Source organism: Condylura cristata, unplaced genomic scaffold (assembly GCF_000260355.1).
Source record: "Condylura cristata isolate star-nosed mole 26May11 unplaced genomic scaffold, ConCri1.0 scaffold00002, whole genome shotgun sequence".
Lineage (NCBI taxonomy): Eukaryota > Metazoa > Chordata > Mammalia > Eulipotyphla > Talpidae > Condylura > Condylura cristata.
In genome coordinates, this window is record NW_004567103.1 from 4,154,268 (window position 1) to 4,167,424 (window position 13,157).

Here is a 13,157-nt window from a genome sequence, read left to right on the forward strand (position 1 = left end):
CCCAGCCGGCCCTCACCCAGCCCGCCCTCACCCAGCCGGCCCTCACCCAGCCGGCCCTCACCCAGCCCGCCCTCACCCAGCCGGCCCTCACCCAACCTACTCTCACCCGCGCGTTGCGGGGGGCACTTTTTCATTTCTTCACATCAAGGCTCCTGTCTTCATCTCCTCATTCCTCTTCCTTCCCAGCGTATGAACTCACTTCTCCTGCGTGAAATGAGACAAGTGCTGTGCCTTTCCGGCGCTCTCCAAGCCAGCTCCCCTTCTTGCTTCTTCCTCAGCTCTCAGCGGACAGACGGACGGCCCTTCCTCCTGATCAAGACCAGCCCTGTCCCACCACCTCTGAGGTCTCCCTCTGCTCCTCGCCCCTCCCACCCTTCTCCCTCTTTCGTTCCTTATCCTCTGTCCCGACCACACTCTTCTCATCCTCCCTGACCTGGCCTCACCCCTTCTAGCGCCATCCGCCTCCCCTGTCTTGTTCAAATAACTTGAGAGATGGATTTACACAGAGCACACATCTCATCACATCTCCCCCTTGTATGAACCCAGCTCCAGCTGTTCATTATAGAGATAAACTCCAGCTCCCCATTCAGCACCAGGCACGATCCAGCCAGCTCCCTGGCAACTGTACCATATGTCACCCGAGATCCCACTTAGTCTGATTTCCTATTTTCCAAGCAAAGTTCTCGTAGAGAATTAAGTTTCCCTGGTAAATAGGGCAGGCGAAGGCTTGCATCTCAGGCATGAGTTTTACTATTAGTAAAGTAATAAATTTTAAAGTATCAATAAACAATAAATGGGCTTCCTTCTTTGTCAGTCTCCTGGGCTGTGCTTGCATGAGTCAGTCCCGGGAGGCCAGTCCACTCTGGCTGCACTGGACCCACAAAGCCTGGACCCATGAAATAGAACTAGGTCCTCGGCCCCAGCCGTCCACGGAGGGGCTAGACGCCACACCGGAGGCTGTCGGAGGCCAGGTGTCTTTCTTCCCTGGCACCTTTGTTGTGACCGGTCAGTTTGCATGTCGTGACATGGGCTCTGCGGTCAGGAGCAGCTGAGTTCCAATCCAGCGGAGCCCTGGGACCTCGGGAGAGGCACAACGCTTTGGTTTCATTGCTTTAAGATAAAGGCAGTGACGGTTCCCTAGAGAGTGACGAAAGGGCGTCGCCCAGGCACCTGTGCCCATGCACAAGTGAGGTGTGGCCCGCTCTGCAGAGACTCACCTGAAAGCCGGCTATGGTGAGGGGCCCCCTGCAGGGCGAGCGGGCGGGGAGGAGCCAAGCGCCTGACGATCCCTTTCGATGGGCGGTGCGTGAAATTATCTGTCGTGTATTTCAGAAAACCTTGGAAGATGTATACAAGTCATGAGGATATTCGGTATGATTTTGAAGATGACCCCAAAGATAAGAAGGCGCTCAAGCCGCACCCCAACATCGACGGCGGATGGGCCTGGATGATGGTGCTCTCCTCGTTCTTGGTGCACATCCTGGTGATGGGCTCGCAGATGGCCCTGGGCGTCCTCAACGTGGAGTGGCTGCAGGAGTTCCACCAGAGCCGCGGGCTGACCGCCTGGGTCAGCTCCCTGAGCATGGGCATCACCCTGATCGTGGGTACGTGTGCTCCGGCCTGCCCCACCACACTCAGATTGTGGGAACATTAGAGAGCAGCTGTTCGTGTGTGCCATTGTGTGTGTGTGTGTGTGTGTGTGTGTGTGTGTGATGAAATCCATAACAGAGTTTGTCATTTCAACATTCTTAGGTTGACTAGCCACCGCCACCCTCCTTCTCCACAAACCGGAACTCAGAGCCCATTCAACACAACTCCCCACTACCCTCACCCCGTCCCCACAAACCTGTTAGCCTCTCTGTGAAGGGCGTCCCCCCAAAAATCTCACATAAGTGGAGTCATTCAACATTTGTCCTCGTGGATGATGTTGCATGAATGATAGTCGAACATTGATATTATTTAAAGGTGGTAAGCTTTGGGAACATTTTGAAAATTGATCACTTTAAAAACCTCTTTTGCCCCCCAAATTTCTTTTTAATTGCTATAACTGATTTTCTAGCATTTCAAAAATATCCATCTATTTCATACTTATAAATATTTTTGAAAGGTAACAATTTTAAACATGGAAAGTTAAGCGACAGTCTTATTTCCGAGTTCTAGTGGTTTTTATTTGAAGGATTGCTCATACGTTATTGAAAACATGTATTAAACTGTTTTTGGAAAGCTGCCGCTACAGCTAACAAGGAGCAATATTAGTATACCTTTGTATTTGTAGCTAAACTTCAGCACTCGACAATGTTGAGCGCCATTCTTATCCAGGTAGAGATAAGTCAGAAAGTTATCTGGAAGTTATGCATTATGGCGAGTGGATGTCAGTTTAGAAACTGAACTTTTACTGTCAGCTGATATTTAAGAAGCATCCGGGTGCTCTTGTTACATTGTTTTGTTTTATTTAAATGACTCCTAGGTGGAAATCGCCACTATGCCCTCATGTCTTTCCCTTTTTTTGCTCAAAACTAAAACCCATAATTTTACCTCTAATTTTTTTAATGTAAAGTAGTGATGATATAGTTTATTCTGGAACCATAGCAGCCTGAAATCTTTTTCTGGTTCTGTGTGTAAAGCATGTGACTGACAAGCATATGTGTCCCGGATGGGAGTCTGTGCTGTTCTGGTGATTTCCACACTGGTAATTAATTGCTTGAATTAAAGTTAGAGATGTGTTGATCTTGGCTGACATTCAGCCTGTTATTTTGGATGGTACCAGTGATGGTGCTAACGAGGAAGACAAGGACAAAGTGTTATTTCTCAAGGTATATGTAGGGTGTGTATACTTACCAAAGAGACTTACTACTGCTCTGGTCTTAAAATTAAATAAGGGCACCCTTATTCATGTGTGTGGGAACTGTTGGCAAATCATCTCGGTGGGAAACAGTAATGAATGGCCTCCTTCAACCTGCACTGGCTTGTTAAAACCAACTTGTGGAAACTTTAGGCGTTTTCCTTCAGCGTAGGGAAGGTGCTGGTTTTATGCTCGATGTTAGGAAGTTAGTGGAAGGGAAACTGCATCTTAGAATTCCTAAAATTCAGTGTTTATACTGTGGTAGCAGCAGGCACCGGGCAGGTTCACTGTGGACTCGGCAGATGGATCAAGGGGGCGTCCCGGAGACCTGGGTATGTTTTTCAGGCTTTAGCGCCTGCCCTCTTAGGGAGCCAGGTGCACAGGCTCCAGGCAGTGAGGCTGGCATGCAAGGGGGCAGGCCTAGGCGGGAGGTGGGGGATAGGCAGGAGGCAACTGAGCCTCCCAGCCCCCACGAATCTTCACATTCTCTGGTGGTCTTTTGAGTGTGGTCTCGTGGCCCCACCTCTTCGTGGCTTCACTCACTGCACTGCTGTCACAGCGCTCAGCCCAGCCCCGAGCCTCAGTGAGTTCATTTGCACACGCACCCACCCATAACCCAGGTGTCCACAGTCAGGCGCGTGAGCCCCGTGCCCATGCACCCACACTCCCAGACCCCTTCTGCATTAACATGATCAAGGCCACAGGTGATAGCCACAGAGGCCAGTGGCATAAAAAGCCCGATTCATTCATTTATCCCACACAAACCTTCTTAAAAATCCATTTGAAAGGGTAGAACAAAACACTTAGAGACTCAATCCAGGAAGTGTGTGTCTGCAACAGTAGTGAAACCCCAGTAAAAGGTTTGGATATATAACAACCCAGTATTTTCCAAACCACCCAATAAGTCTTAAATATCATTTTGTGTTTCACAAGTTCTACAGAAATAAGCCCTGCAAATCTGTGCCTCAATTCTGGGGTCTGATCTTGAAGCTGACACAAAAGCAGAACCCCTAACTCATAGCGCTGGGAACATGTAATTGTTATCTTTCCTTCTGCTGGGAGTTCACTGAGCACTGGGGTTGTTTGTGAGATCCAGAGTGCCAGACTGTAGAATTTGAGTGTAGATTCACCTTCCCACAGGAACAGTACCTGACAGATCGACCTCTTTGCTCTGGGGCTCCGAGGTCCCAGCAGAAGGCGACTCTAGTGGTCTCTGCTTTGACACACCAGGGCGTTGACAGGGGAAGAAATCTTGATGGTCCTCATCAAAAGGAGAACTTTTCCTTCTTTTCTTCTTTACTGTAGCCTCATAAGGTGGTGCATGTTAGCTGACCCTGGGCTTTCTTTGTATAGTGTTGAATGTTAATTACTTCTCCGTAAGGCTGGCACAAATGAAGACCCACCAGTCAAAGAGGAACCATAATGCAGAGAGGTTCATTCCATCAGTGAAAGGCCTTTGCATCCATCCTGACCCTGACTTGCGGTTGATTATCTTCAGCTGCCAGGTGCGGGGTGGTCGCAGATAGGCTGAGAACGTCGGCTGCTTTTCCAAGCAGGAGCTAGGCACGTCTCTCCTTTTTTTAGCAAGCATTGCATGCCAAGCACAATTGGCATGATCTCATCTGATGCTACAGCAGCAGAGAAGGCCCTCGACGCTATCTGATCAGGGAGAATGCATGATGTCCAGAGATGTTGAATAACTCAGTGGAGGCCGAAGAGCCAGGACAGTCCCTGGACTCCACGATTGTGCCCACACGAGCACTGCGAATATGCTGAAGTGAAGAGAGCAAAACTTCTCCTTTTCTACTCGCTGGAAAGCACATTTGGGTAACCCCTGTTTATTAAAATGAATAACGCCAGGACCATGCTAGAGTAGTAGACAGCCATCTCCTCTGGGGCCCTAACTTGTACGTGATGAATTCAGTCATTTCATGCTTGTGTGATCTTTGCTGACATGGGTTTGGCGGTTTCCTGCAGAAGGCCCTGATTTCCAGGAAAGTGGAACCACCTTTGTGGGTCCTGTCTCCAGCAGCCTTTCTGGATAATTCTTGGCAGAAGCCATGTCCCTCAGGGAACCCCGGGCTGTGAGGTCATCTACTCACTAGGTAGATTTGGAGCAGGGCTGTAGACCCATATCAGAACCCCCAGGGACCTTTCAGAGCCCCGGCTCTCGGGCTGTACCTGGGCGATTCGATCAGCGTCTCCCAGAAGGACCCACAGGGCAGGGTTTATTTGCAGTTGCTCAGTGACTCTGGTGTCCGGCCAAGGAGGGACTCGCTGATGCTGAGGCTCTTACTCTGCGAGGGTGAGGCCATGCTCCCAGACACCGGGGCTTCAAAGAAGTCGCTCCTGCGTCACCCATGTGCCCACAGCCCACCCACCTGGTGTCCTGCTCACCTGAACTCTTTTCAGCCTTCATGCAGGCGGAGGCAAGAAGGGATGACCTGCTGATTGTGGTCCCTGCTGCAGTGTGACAATGACGTGAGAGCAGGCACCCACAATGGGGAAGAGGACAGCGTCTGATAATGTGGCTCATTTCACCCCCAAACAGTGATGCCTCTATTAAGTGGAGGTTGTCCTCAGAGGACTGTGTCTTGGTTTTCTTTCTGTGGGGAGTTCGCTTCATTCATGGGTCCGCTCAGGGACCGAGAGTCAGCAGGGTTAACGCGAGTGAGCACAATCAGGGAGACTTTTCAGCTTGTCTGTATCAAGGTGTCCCCGTAAAAAGGCTCCTAGTTTCCTTCTTACAGTATAGCAGCCCAGAGGACTCCGTCTTGTTCTCCCTTTAGGCGCAGAGTCCCAATTCAGATGAGTACAGAGGACGGACAGGTAACGTCAATGAGGGCAGGGCCAGGTCTAAGACTGAAGGGAGGGTGGTGACTGCGGCAGAGTAGGGAGCAGGTGTCACCAGGCAACAGGCCAAGCTGCCGCACAGCTCCACTTTATTCGGGCTGTGTGGGAAGATTGCAAGGTAGCCACGGGAGTTTTTTCTTAATTGCCTTAATTTTTAATATGATTCCAACCATTTTTCAAATTTTATTCTGGGTAAACCAAATGCAGCCTAGACCCTTGAAAACCTAGAACTGTGTGTTCCATGAAATCACTGAAATTCACCTTTGCATGCTGGATGCAGCACGCAACATTTCGCGTATTATTCTCTGTCTCCACGGGAGGGTTTGCTAAGTCATGAAAATGCAACACTGATCGCCAATTCCTTCTCTCTGCTCCGTGACAGGGCCTTTCATTGGCTTGTTCATCAACACCTGTGGGTGTCGCCGGACGGCCATCATCGGGGGGCTGGTGAACTCCCTGGGCTGGGTGCTGAGTGCCTATGCTGCAAACGTGCATTATCTCTTTATCACCTTCGGAGTGGCAGCGGGTAAGCGTCCTGATGCCTCGTAACTTGATTTCGCGTCTTTATTGGGCACTTTGGGCATTGAATTGAACTGTGGAGAAACGAGACCCATTGAAATATTTTGTCTTCTTGTCTCCTCCATCCTATCCCACCCCCACCTTAGACTCCAGAGCATACTTTTTAATATAAGGTAATTAAATATGCCTAAAGGGTGGGAAAATGACCTAACAACCACCCTTGCCTCCCTAAAGGACCTGAATTAAGTTTCCCATGCCTGCTTCGAAGTGCTAGTCTTTTTTTCTTTGGAGAAACAGGAAAAGGAAGGGAATAGTCCAGCTTAAGTGAATGGACCGAATAGGAAGGAAATGATTAACTATCTCTTATGTAATAGCTGCAGGATGGCACATGAATCATGGAACAATCATCTTCTCTTTGAGCCCTGTGCAAATTAACGAGAGATCAGCAAAGCCACGGACTCTGGGCATCAGAACTAGCGCGCAGTCACGTGACCCACGAATGGCCCACTCGGGTGCCAGGTGGCATGATTAGGGGCTCCGCTCTGCCCCACTACGCTCCCAGACACAATTTCCTTTATCAACAGGTAGCCGACCTCACACAGACCAGAAGGCACATTGCACTTGCCAGTGGTATTTCAGTGAAGTAGATTGGGGTAACTCTGGCTCCAGAGCTATGATCCCTTTTTCTGTGGCTTCGTGCAACTTAATGTTCTCTTGCTTGTTTATTCCTTCCTTGTCTGCTCAACGGATAATTATGAGTGCTGGGTTTCCAGGGTTGGTGAACCAACCTACCTACCTAAACACACACACACACACACACACACACCCCTATACAACTATACTTAAATGGAAAATCCACAAGTCAGCTTATATATACAAAATGCTTTGGGGTGATCATTACTGAGACATGCTAAGGCTGGATGGTAACTTAACCCTATTGAATAGACAAAGGTTAGATACTAAGACAGACTGAAAAAAATAAGCGATATGTATGTATACCAAAGGAGCTTGACTGATGTCCTTCATTCTCAAAAGCACTTTGAGACAGATTTGTATCTTTTTTTTTAAAGATTTATTTATTTATTCATACAGTAATGGGGTACAAGCCAGAAATGCAGAGAGTGAGAGGATTCACCAGAGACAGAGCGGGAGCAGAACAGGCAGATCCACGAAGTACACTGCTGAGGGGAGCAGCAGGCGGGTCAGGAGAGGTCTGCCACGCCATGTGGTCACCTCCGGGGCAGGCGGGGATTGAACTCATGCGGAAGTGGCTTTAGCTTCTTAGTGCAGTGTTTTAACCCGCTGCGCCACCAGGGAGGGCCCCAGATTTGTATCTTTAACACCGAGGCAACTGAAAGTGCCCAGAGAATCTATCTACTAAATACCAAATTCCTGTCTGTTGGCCCATCATGCTTAGGCAAGGGAGGCCAGGCAGCCTTCTCCAGCGTTGCCAGAGCTCTGTCCTCACCTCCTGAAGACATCTTCTCCTCCATCCTTGCTGAACCTGGCCCACAGGATGCACTAATAACCCTCCAGGCCACCTGTCTCACCCAGGATGTGGGACTGTGAGCCCCTCCTGAAACCTGAGAATTGTTCCAGGGTCTGCACAGGGCTGGACATTATGGGGGCTGGGGCCTTGCCTAGCTGCTGGACTTGAGACCATGCCCCCCCCCCACCCAGGTTCTGTATTATGAGCTCATACTATTGTGCTGACTGTGGGAAACAAGTGACCTTGAAAGTGGAGGGTGGGGGGAAGCTATAGCCTCCAAAGTGCAATGGCCAGTAGAGGACAGGTCACTGTCTGGGTTCTCTTCCATGTGCACAATTGCAGGACCATTCAGTCTCAGGGAACAATGGGTTCACTTAACAAGCCAGGGGAGCAGAGAGTCCTCGAGGCCACAAGCGCTGTCCATCTCCCCCGGCTAGTGTCTAGGGGGCCTAAACCAAAGGCCACTCACCCAAGCCAGCGCGTCCTGCCAGCGAGGGCCTGGAGTGCATGGGAAGCAGCGGGCCAGGCTCACAGGCGCGGCAGCTGAGACACTGCCCCAGCCACGGTCTGAGGTAGGGACGGACAGCTCCCGATGCCGGCCCAGAGAGCAAGCAGGAAGCAGCGCGGGAGGCCATGTGGCCCATCGCCAACAGCTCTCAGAGGTGACCCAGCCCACCCGGGTGGGGGTCTCCCGTCAGCAGTAAAGGCCAGCACCGGCCAGTCGTGCCCAGACACGGGTGGTCCAGCCCCTGAGAGTTGGTGGCCCAAACCAGCCACAGACGGCCCTGTGAGGCACGAGGCCCCAGGCTGCTGCTCCTGTCAGGTAACGCCAGCATGGAGCCCATATTACTCTGAGTTAGACCAGCGTGTGCAGTTCTGAGGTTAACCGCCCTCAGAAGAAACAGGAAGTTCTATTCCTTTCTATGATTTTTCTTTAAGATTTGTTTGTTTATACAAGTGATGTTGAACATTTTTTCATATGCCTGTTGGCCATCTGCATTTCCTCTTTGGAGAAGTGTCTTTTTAGCTTTCTGCCCATTTTTTGATGGGGTTGTTCACTTTATTTTTGTTGTGTTTCACCAGCGCTTTGTAGATCTTTGTGATCAGTCCTTTATCATTAGTATTGTGTGCAAAATTTTCTCCCAATCAATGAGGTGTCTCTTTGTTTTGGTTAATGTCTCTTTTGATGTACAGAAGCTCTGTAATTTGATATACATACAAGGACTGGGATACAGGTCAGAGATGCGGGGTGAGAGGATTCACTAGAGACAAAGTGGGGAGCAGAACAGGCAGATCTATTGAAATACACTGCTGAGGGGAGTCGTGGGCAGGACAGGACAAGTCTGCTGTGCCATGTGGGTCAGCTGCCTGGCCAGGGATCGAACTCGTGCTCAGGGATTGCCTCATAGTGCTGAGACTTAACCCTTTTCTCCACCAGGGAGGTCCTCTTTCCATCTCTTTATTCTGCTGTTGGTTAGAAATCTATAACTACATTCAATTTTGGTTGTTGGTGATTGTCAGTGACAAATTAGATTTTTTTTTAAATTAAACTTATGCCTTTGGCAAACTCCAGACTATGACAGATTTCACAAGACGGATGACCCAGTTTCATCAACAAATAAGTTGCATGGGATAAAAAGAGACAGCGAAAGAATTTAGCATGCACAGCAACAAATATCAATGTGTGGACCTAATTCAGACCCTTATTTAGTTACTTTTGTAAGAACTTATCTTTATTGATTTATGCATACAAGAACTGGGGTGTATGGCCCTCCCTGGTGGTGCAGTGGGTTAAAGCGCAGAACTATGAAGCTATCCATAGTCACTCAGTCCAGGGAGGTGACCCACATGGCATGGCAGACCTCTCCTGACCTGCTTGCTGCTCCCCTCAATAGTTTTTTCAGTACATCTGCCTATTCTGCTCCCAACTCTGTCTCTGGTGAATCCTTTCACCCCCTGCACCTCTGGCCTGTACCCCAGTTCTGTATGCATAAATAAATAAATCTTAAAAAAAAACTGGGGTGTAGGCCAGTGGGGTAGGGGGGAGGGGTAAGAGGATTCAACAGAGACAGAGTGGGAAGAAGAACAGGCTGATCCACTGAAATACACTGCTGAGGGGAGCAGCAGGTGAGACTGGAGAGGTCTGCTGTGCCATGTGGGTCACTTTTGATGTACAGAAGCTCTGTAATTTGATATACATACAAGGACTGGAATATGGGTCAGAGGTACAGGGGTGAGAGGATTCACTAGAGACAAAGTGGGGAGCAGAACAGGCAGATATACAAAATACACTGAGGGGAGCCGCGGGCGGGCAAGACAAGCTCCCTGGCTAAGGAATCGAACTCGTGGTGCAGTGGCTGTGGGTGGCTTCACAGCGCTGCGCTTTAACCCCTTGCAGCACAGGGAGGGTCCAGCTGGGTGATTTTTAAGCTTACTTTGAATTTTATTTCAACTGTTAGATTCGCTCGCAGCCTGCTGTAACAGGTAGGAAGCGGCACTGATAGCGTGCTGTGACACAAGTGTATCCGCTGATATGTTTAGCGGAACAATATAGCACAGCGGGCGTGTAGCTGCTTTCTCGGAGCTGAGCCTGTGTGTGTGTACCAGACTCGGTCAGAGTCACATGGTTGCTTACGGGAAGCAGAGCCAAAGTTCTAATCCATGACTGCTGGCTTCTTTTTACTGTCAACTACTTACTATAGGGCAGTGATACAATACCACAACATCGAACATCATAGAATTTCTTGGTTCTTTAACAAATACATTTTAAAAATTGCCTCCATTTACTTATTTTGCAGCTAAATTTCTTCTACCTTAATGGTACAAATAGGAAATTAAATCTTGATTTTTGGAAGTAGTTGTTATTTCAAAATATGATCCTTTTCTTTTCCTATAGAACCTATCTTCACTTCATGCCTTGATGTATACCAGGCACTGTTCTAGGCAGAAATACATTGGTCAACAAAACAGAAAGACCCCTGCCTGCCCTCACAGAGCTTGCAGTCTAGTGAGAGGGGAAGAGAGGTCCAATCATAAGACATATACATATAATTAAGTCCTATAGGGGAATAAAGCAGAACTGGTAGCAGTTGGGACTAAGGGTGGGTGTGTAAGTCAAGATGGACTTCACTGAGGTGAGCAGAAAGGCCCAAGCTGACTTCTGGCTGAGGGGAAGAAGTTCCAGCAGACAGAACAACCAGCTTACAGAACAATAGCAGGACAAGGTCACCATCACCAAACCTCCTATCAGCCTATTAGAAATCTGAGGGGATTTTTTTTTTAAGATTTATTTATTCATACAGAACTGGGGTACAAGCCAGAAATGCAGAGGGTGAGCGGATTCACCAGAGACAGAGTGGGGAGCAGAACAGGCAGGTCGACGAACTACACTGCTGAGGGGAGAGCGGGCGGGTCAGGAGAGGTCTGCCGCGCTATGCGGTCACCTCCGGGGCAGGCGGGGATGGAACTCATGCTGAAGTGGCTTTAGCTTCTTAGTGCCGTGCTTTAACCCGCTGCGCCATCAGGGAGGGCCCAGAAATCTGAGGGGATTTTAATTTCTCCAAGGAAATCTCAAACTAGGTTTTTGCAAAAGGATCATCACTTAGCAGATGGCATATAATTGTGATATTTGACTTCAAAATTCTATTAATTTTCTCAAAAAGCATGTGGATATTCCAGATAACCAAAAGTCAGCCAACTTGACAGCCTACAGGTCTGACTTGCAGGCTGTTGATATTTTCTTTGTCCCTTTGGACGATAGGAAATTAGCGGTTTCTACCTTTGGGGGACTTAAAAGTCACAGAGGTTAATTCAGAGCTTGGCTGAAAACAAAGGCAGCCTTTGCCTTCATGCTCTGTTGCCCCAAAATGCAACTTATTGTGGTATTGCCTCTCCCTGGCCTTGACTGGAAACGTGGGCTCTGCCCACTTCTATTGCAAATCACTTGAGGTAACTGAATTGTTCTTAAAGTAAGGGGGTCCCACTCAGGGTCTGAGGACCCTTGGCTCCTGACAGTTGCTCCAAGTATCACGGCCCTGGAGTAAATAAGGGAGATGGGTCACTTCTTGGGCCTTATTTCAGAGACTCGGCTGCAGCAGCAAGCCCTAGGGAAGGAAAGTTTGGGGTCAGCGGCAGCGTGAACAGGAGAAAGGGGCCAGGCTCTGATGCTGGTTGGACCAGCCTGGATTCTCCAGTTCCCTGTGCCAGGATCTTGGGAAAATATCTGAATTTCCATGAGAATTAAACCAGTTTTTGTAACACCAGCCAGCCTGTGGGGTCATTTTAAACTCTGATCACCCAGAGTCTGTAGGGCAGCTGGCTGGTGTGGGCCAGCATTCTTGGGATTACTGCTGCATGTGTTGCGAGGGTTGCCTGAAGTCAAGGAATTCTGGAACTCTGAAATGGTGCAGGGCTGGGTTGCCTGCAGTGTTGGGGAGCTATGGCAACACCCAAGGCCCCTTTTCTTCTGTCTCCATCTTAATGTCAGGAGGTCAAAATGGGGCCCCATGCTCTCTCAAAGGGGGGCTTCTGGTTTCCCTCTGTACCTAGAAATCGAGGACATGAGCTACATCCTCTTGGCCTGTATTTCATTCACGTTTAAATAGACACAATGTATTAAAGTAGTTTTGGATTCACAGAAAATTGAACATGAAGTAGTGAGAATTCCCAATACTCCGCCCCCAACCTACACAACCTCCCTTGCATGCGTTAATGTTTTCAATGTAAATCACAAGCACTTCCAATTTCCTAAGCAGATGCAATTAAAATCAGAGCTGCAAATAAGTAGTTCGTGGCCATGACATCTAGTCACTATGCATATTTATGGAACCATTTTGATTTCATTTGTTCTTCCAATCAATTTGTAAACAAGTTTGCCCATTCCCGCCAGACCCCTGCAAATGGCCTGCAGTCCCTTTCTATCTCCATGTACAGAAAACAGAACACTTTCCGAGGCACTTAGGGTAATTATTGTGAACAGCAGCGCCCCTCAGAACCATTCATTCTTTCAGCAGATCTGGGCACTCACTGGGGGATTGGGACAGTCCCCCCACAGCCCTGTCTTCTGGGAACCTGTTCCTGGGGGAAGGATGCTGCCTCATCTGATCTGGACTAATAACAGCAAAGCCTGCTGGGAGAGAAGACGGCTAGAAACACAATGCTGGGGGGACCTGGTCTTGGGGCTTACCCAGGGCCTCCTTTTTCCAACCATTACTGCCTGCCTGTGTGTGTGTGTGTGTAAGATTTATTTATTTATTTATACAAGAGTTGGAGTGCAGGGAATGAGAAGACTCAGCAGAGACAGAACAGGGAGCAGAACAGGCGGATCTACTGAAATTCACTGCTGAGAGGTCAGCAGGAAGGCAGAAGTCTGCTGCTCCCTGTGGGTCCCTCCCTGGTGGGAGATCCAACTTGAGCGGCAGCGCACAGCGTCATAGTGCTGAGCCTAACCCCAGC

General features: G+C 49.0%; 1 protein-coding gene across 1 annotated transcript in view; it reads left to right on the forward strand.

Annotated features, from left to right (window-relative positions):
* The first annotated feature begins 1,345 nt into the window (after positions 1-1,345).
* The window catches only part of SLC16A14 (solute carrier family 16, member 14), a 20,014-nt gene continuing 8,202 nt past the window's right edge, over positions 1,346-13,157 (forward strand). Inside the window, exons 1-2 of the mRNA XM_004674781.2 lie at positions 1,346-1,604; positions 6,078-6,221. Of these exons, the coding sequence (XP_004674838.1) occupies positions 1,346-1,604; positions 6,078-6,221 (403 nt within the window). The remainder of the gene's footprint in view (positions 1,605-6,077; positions 6,222-13,157) is intronic.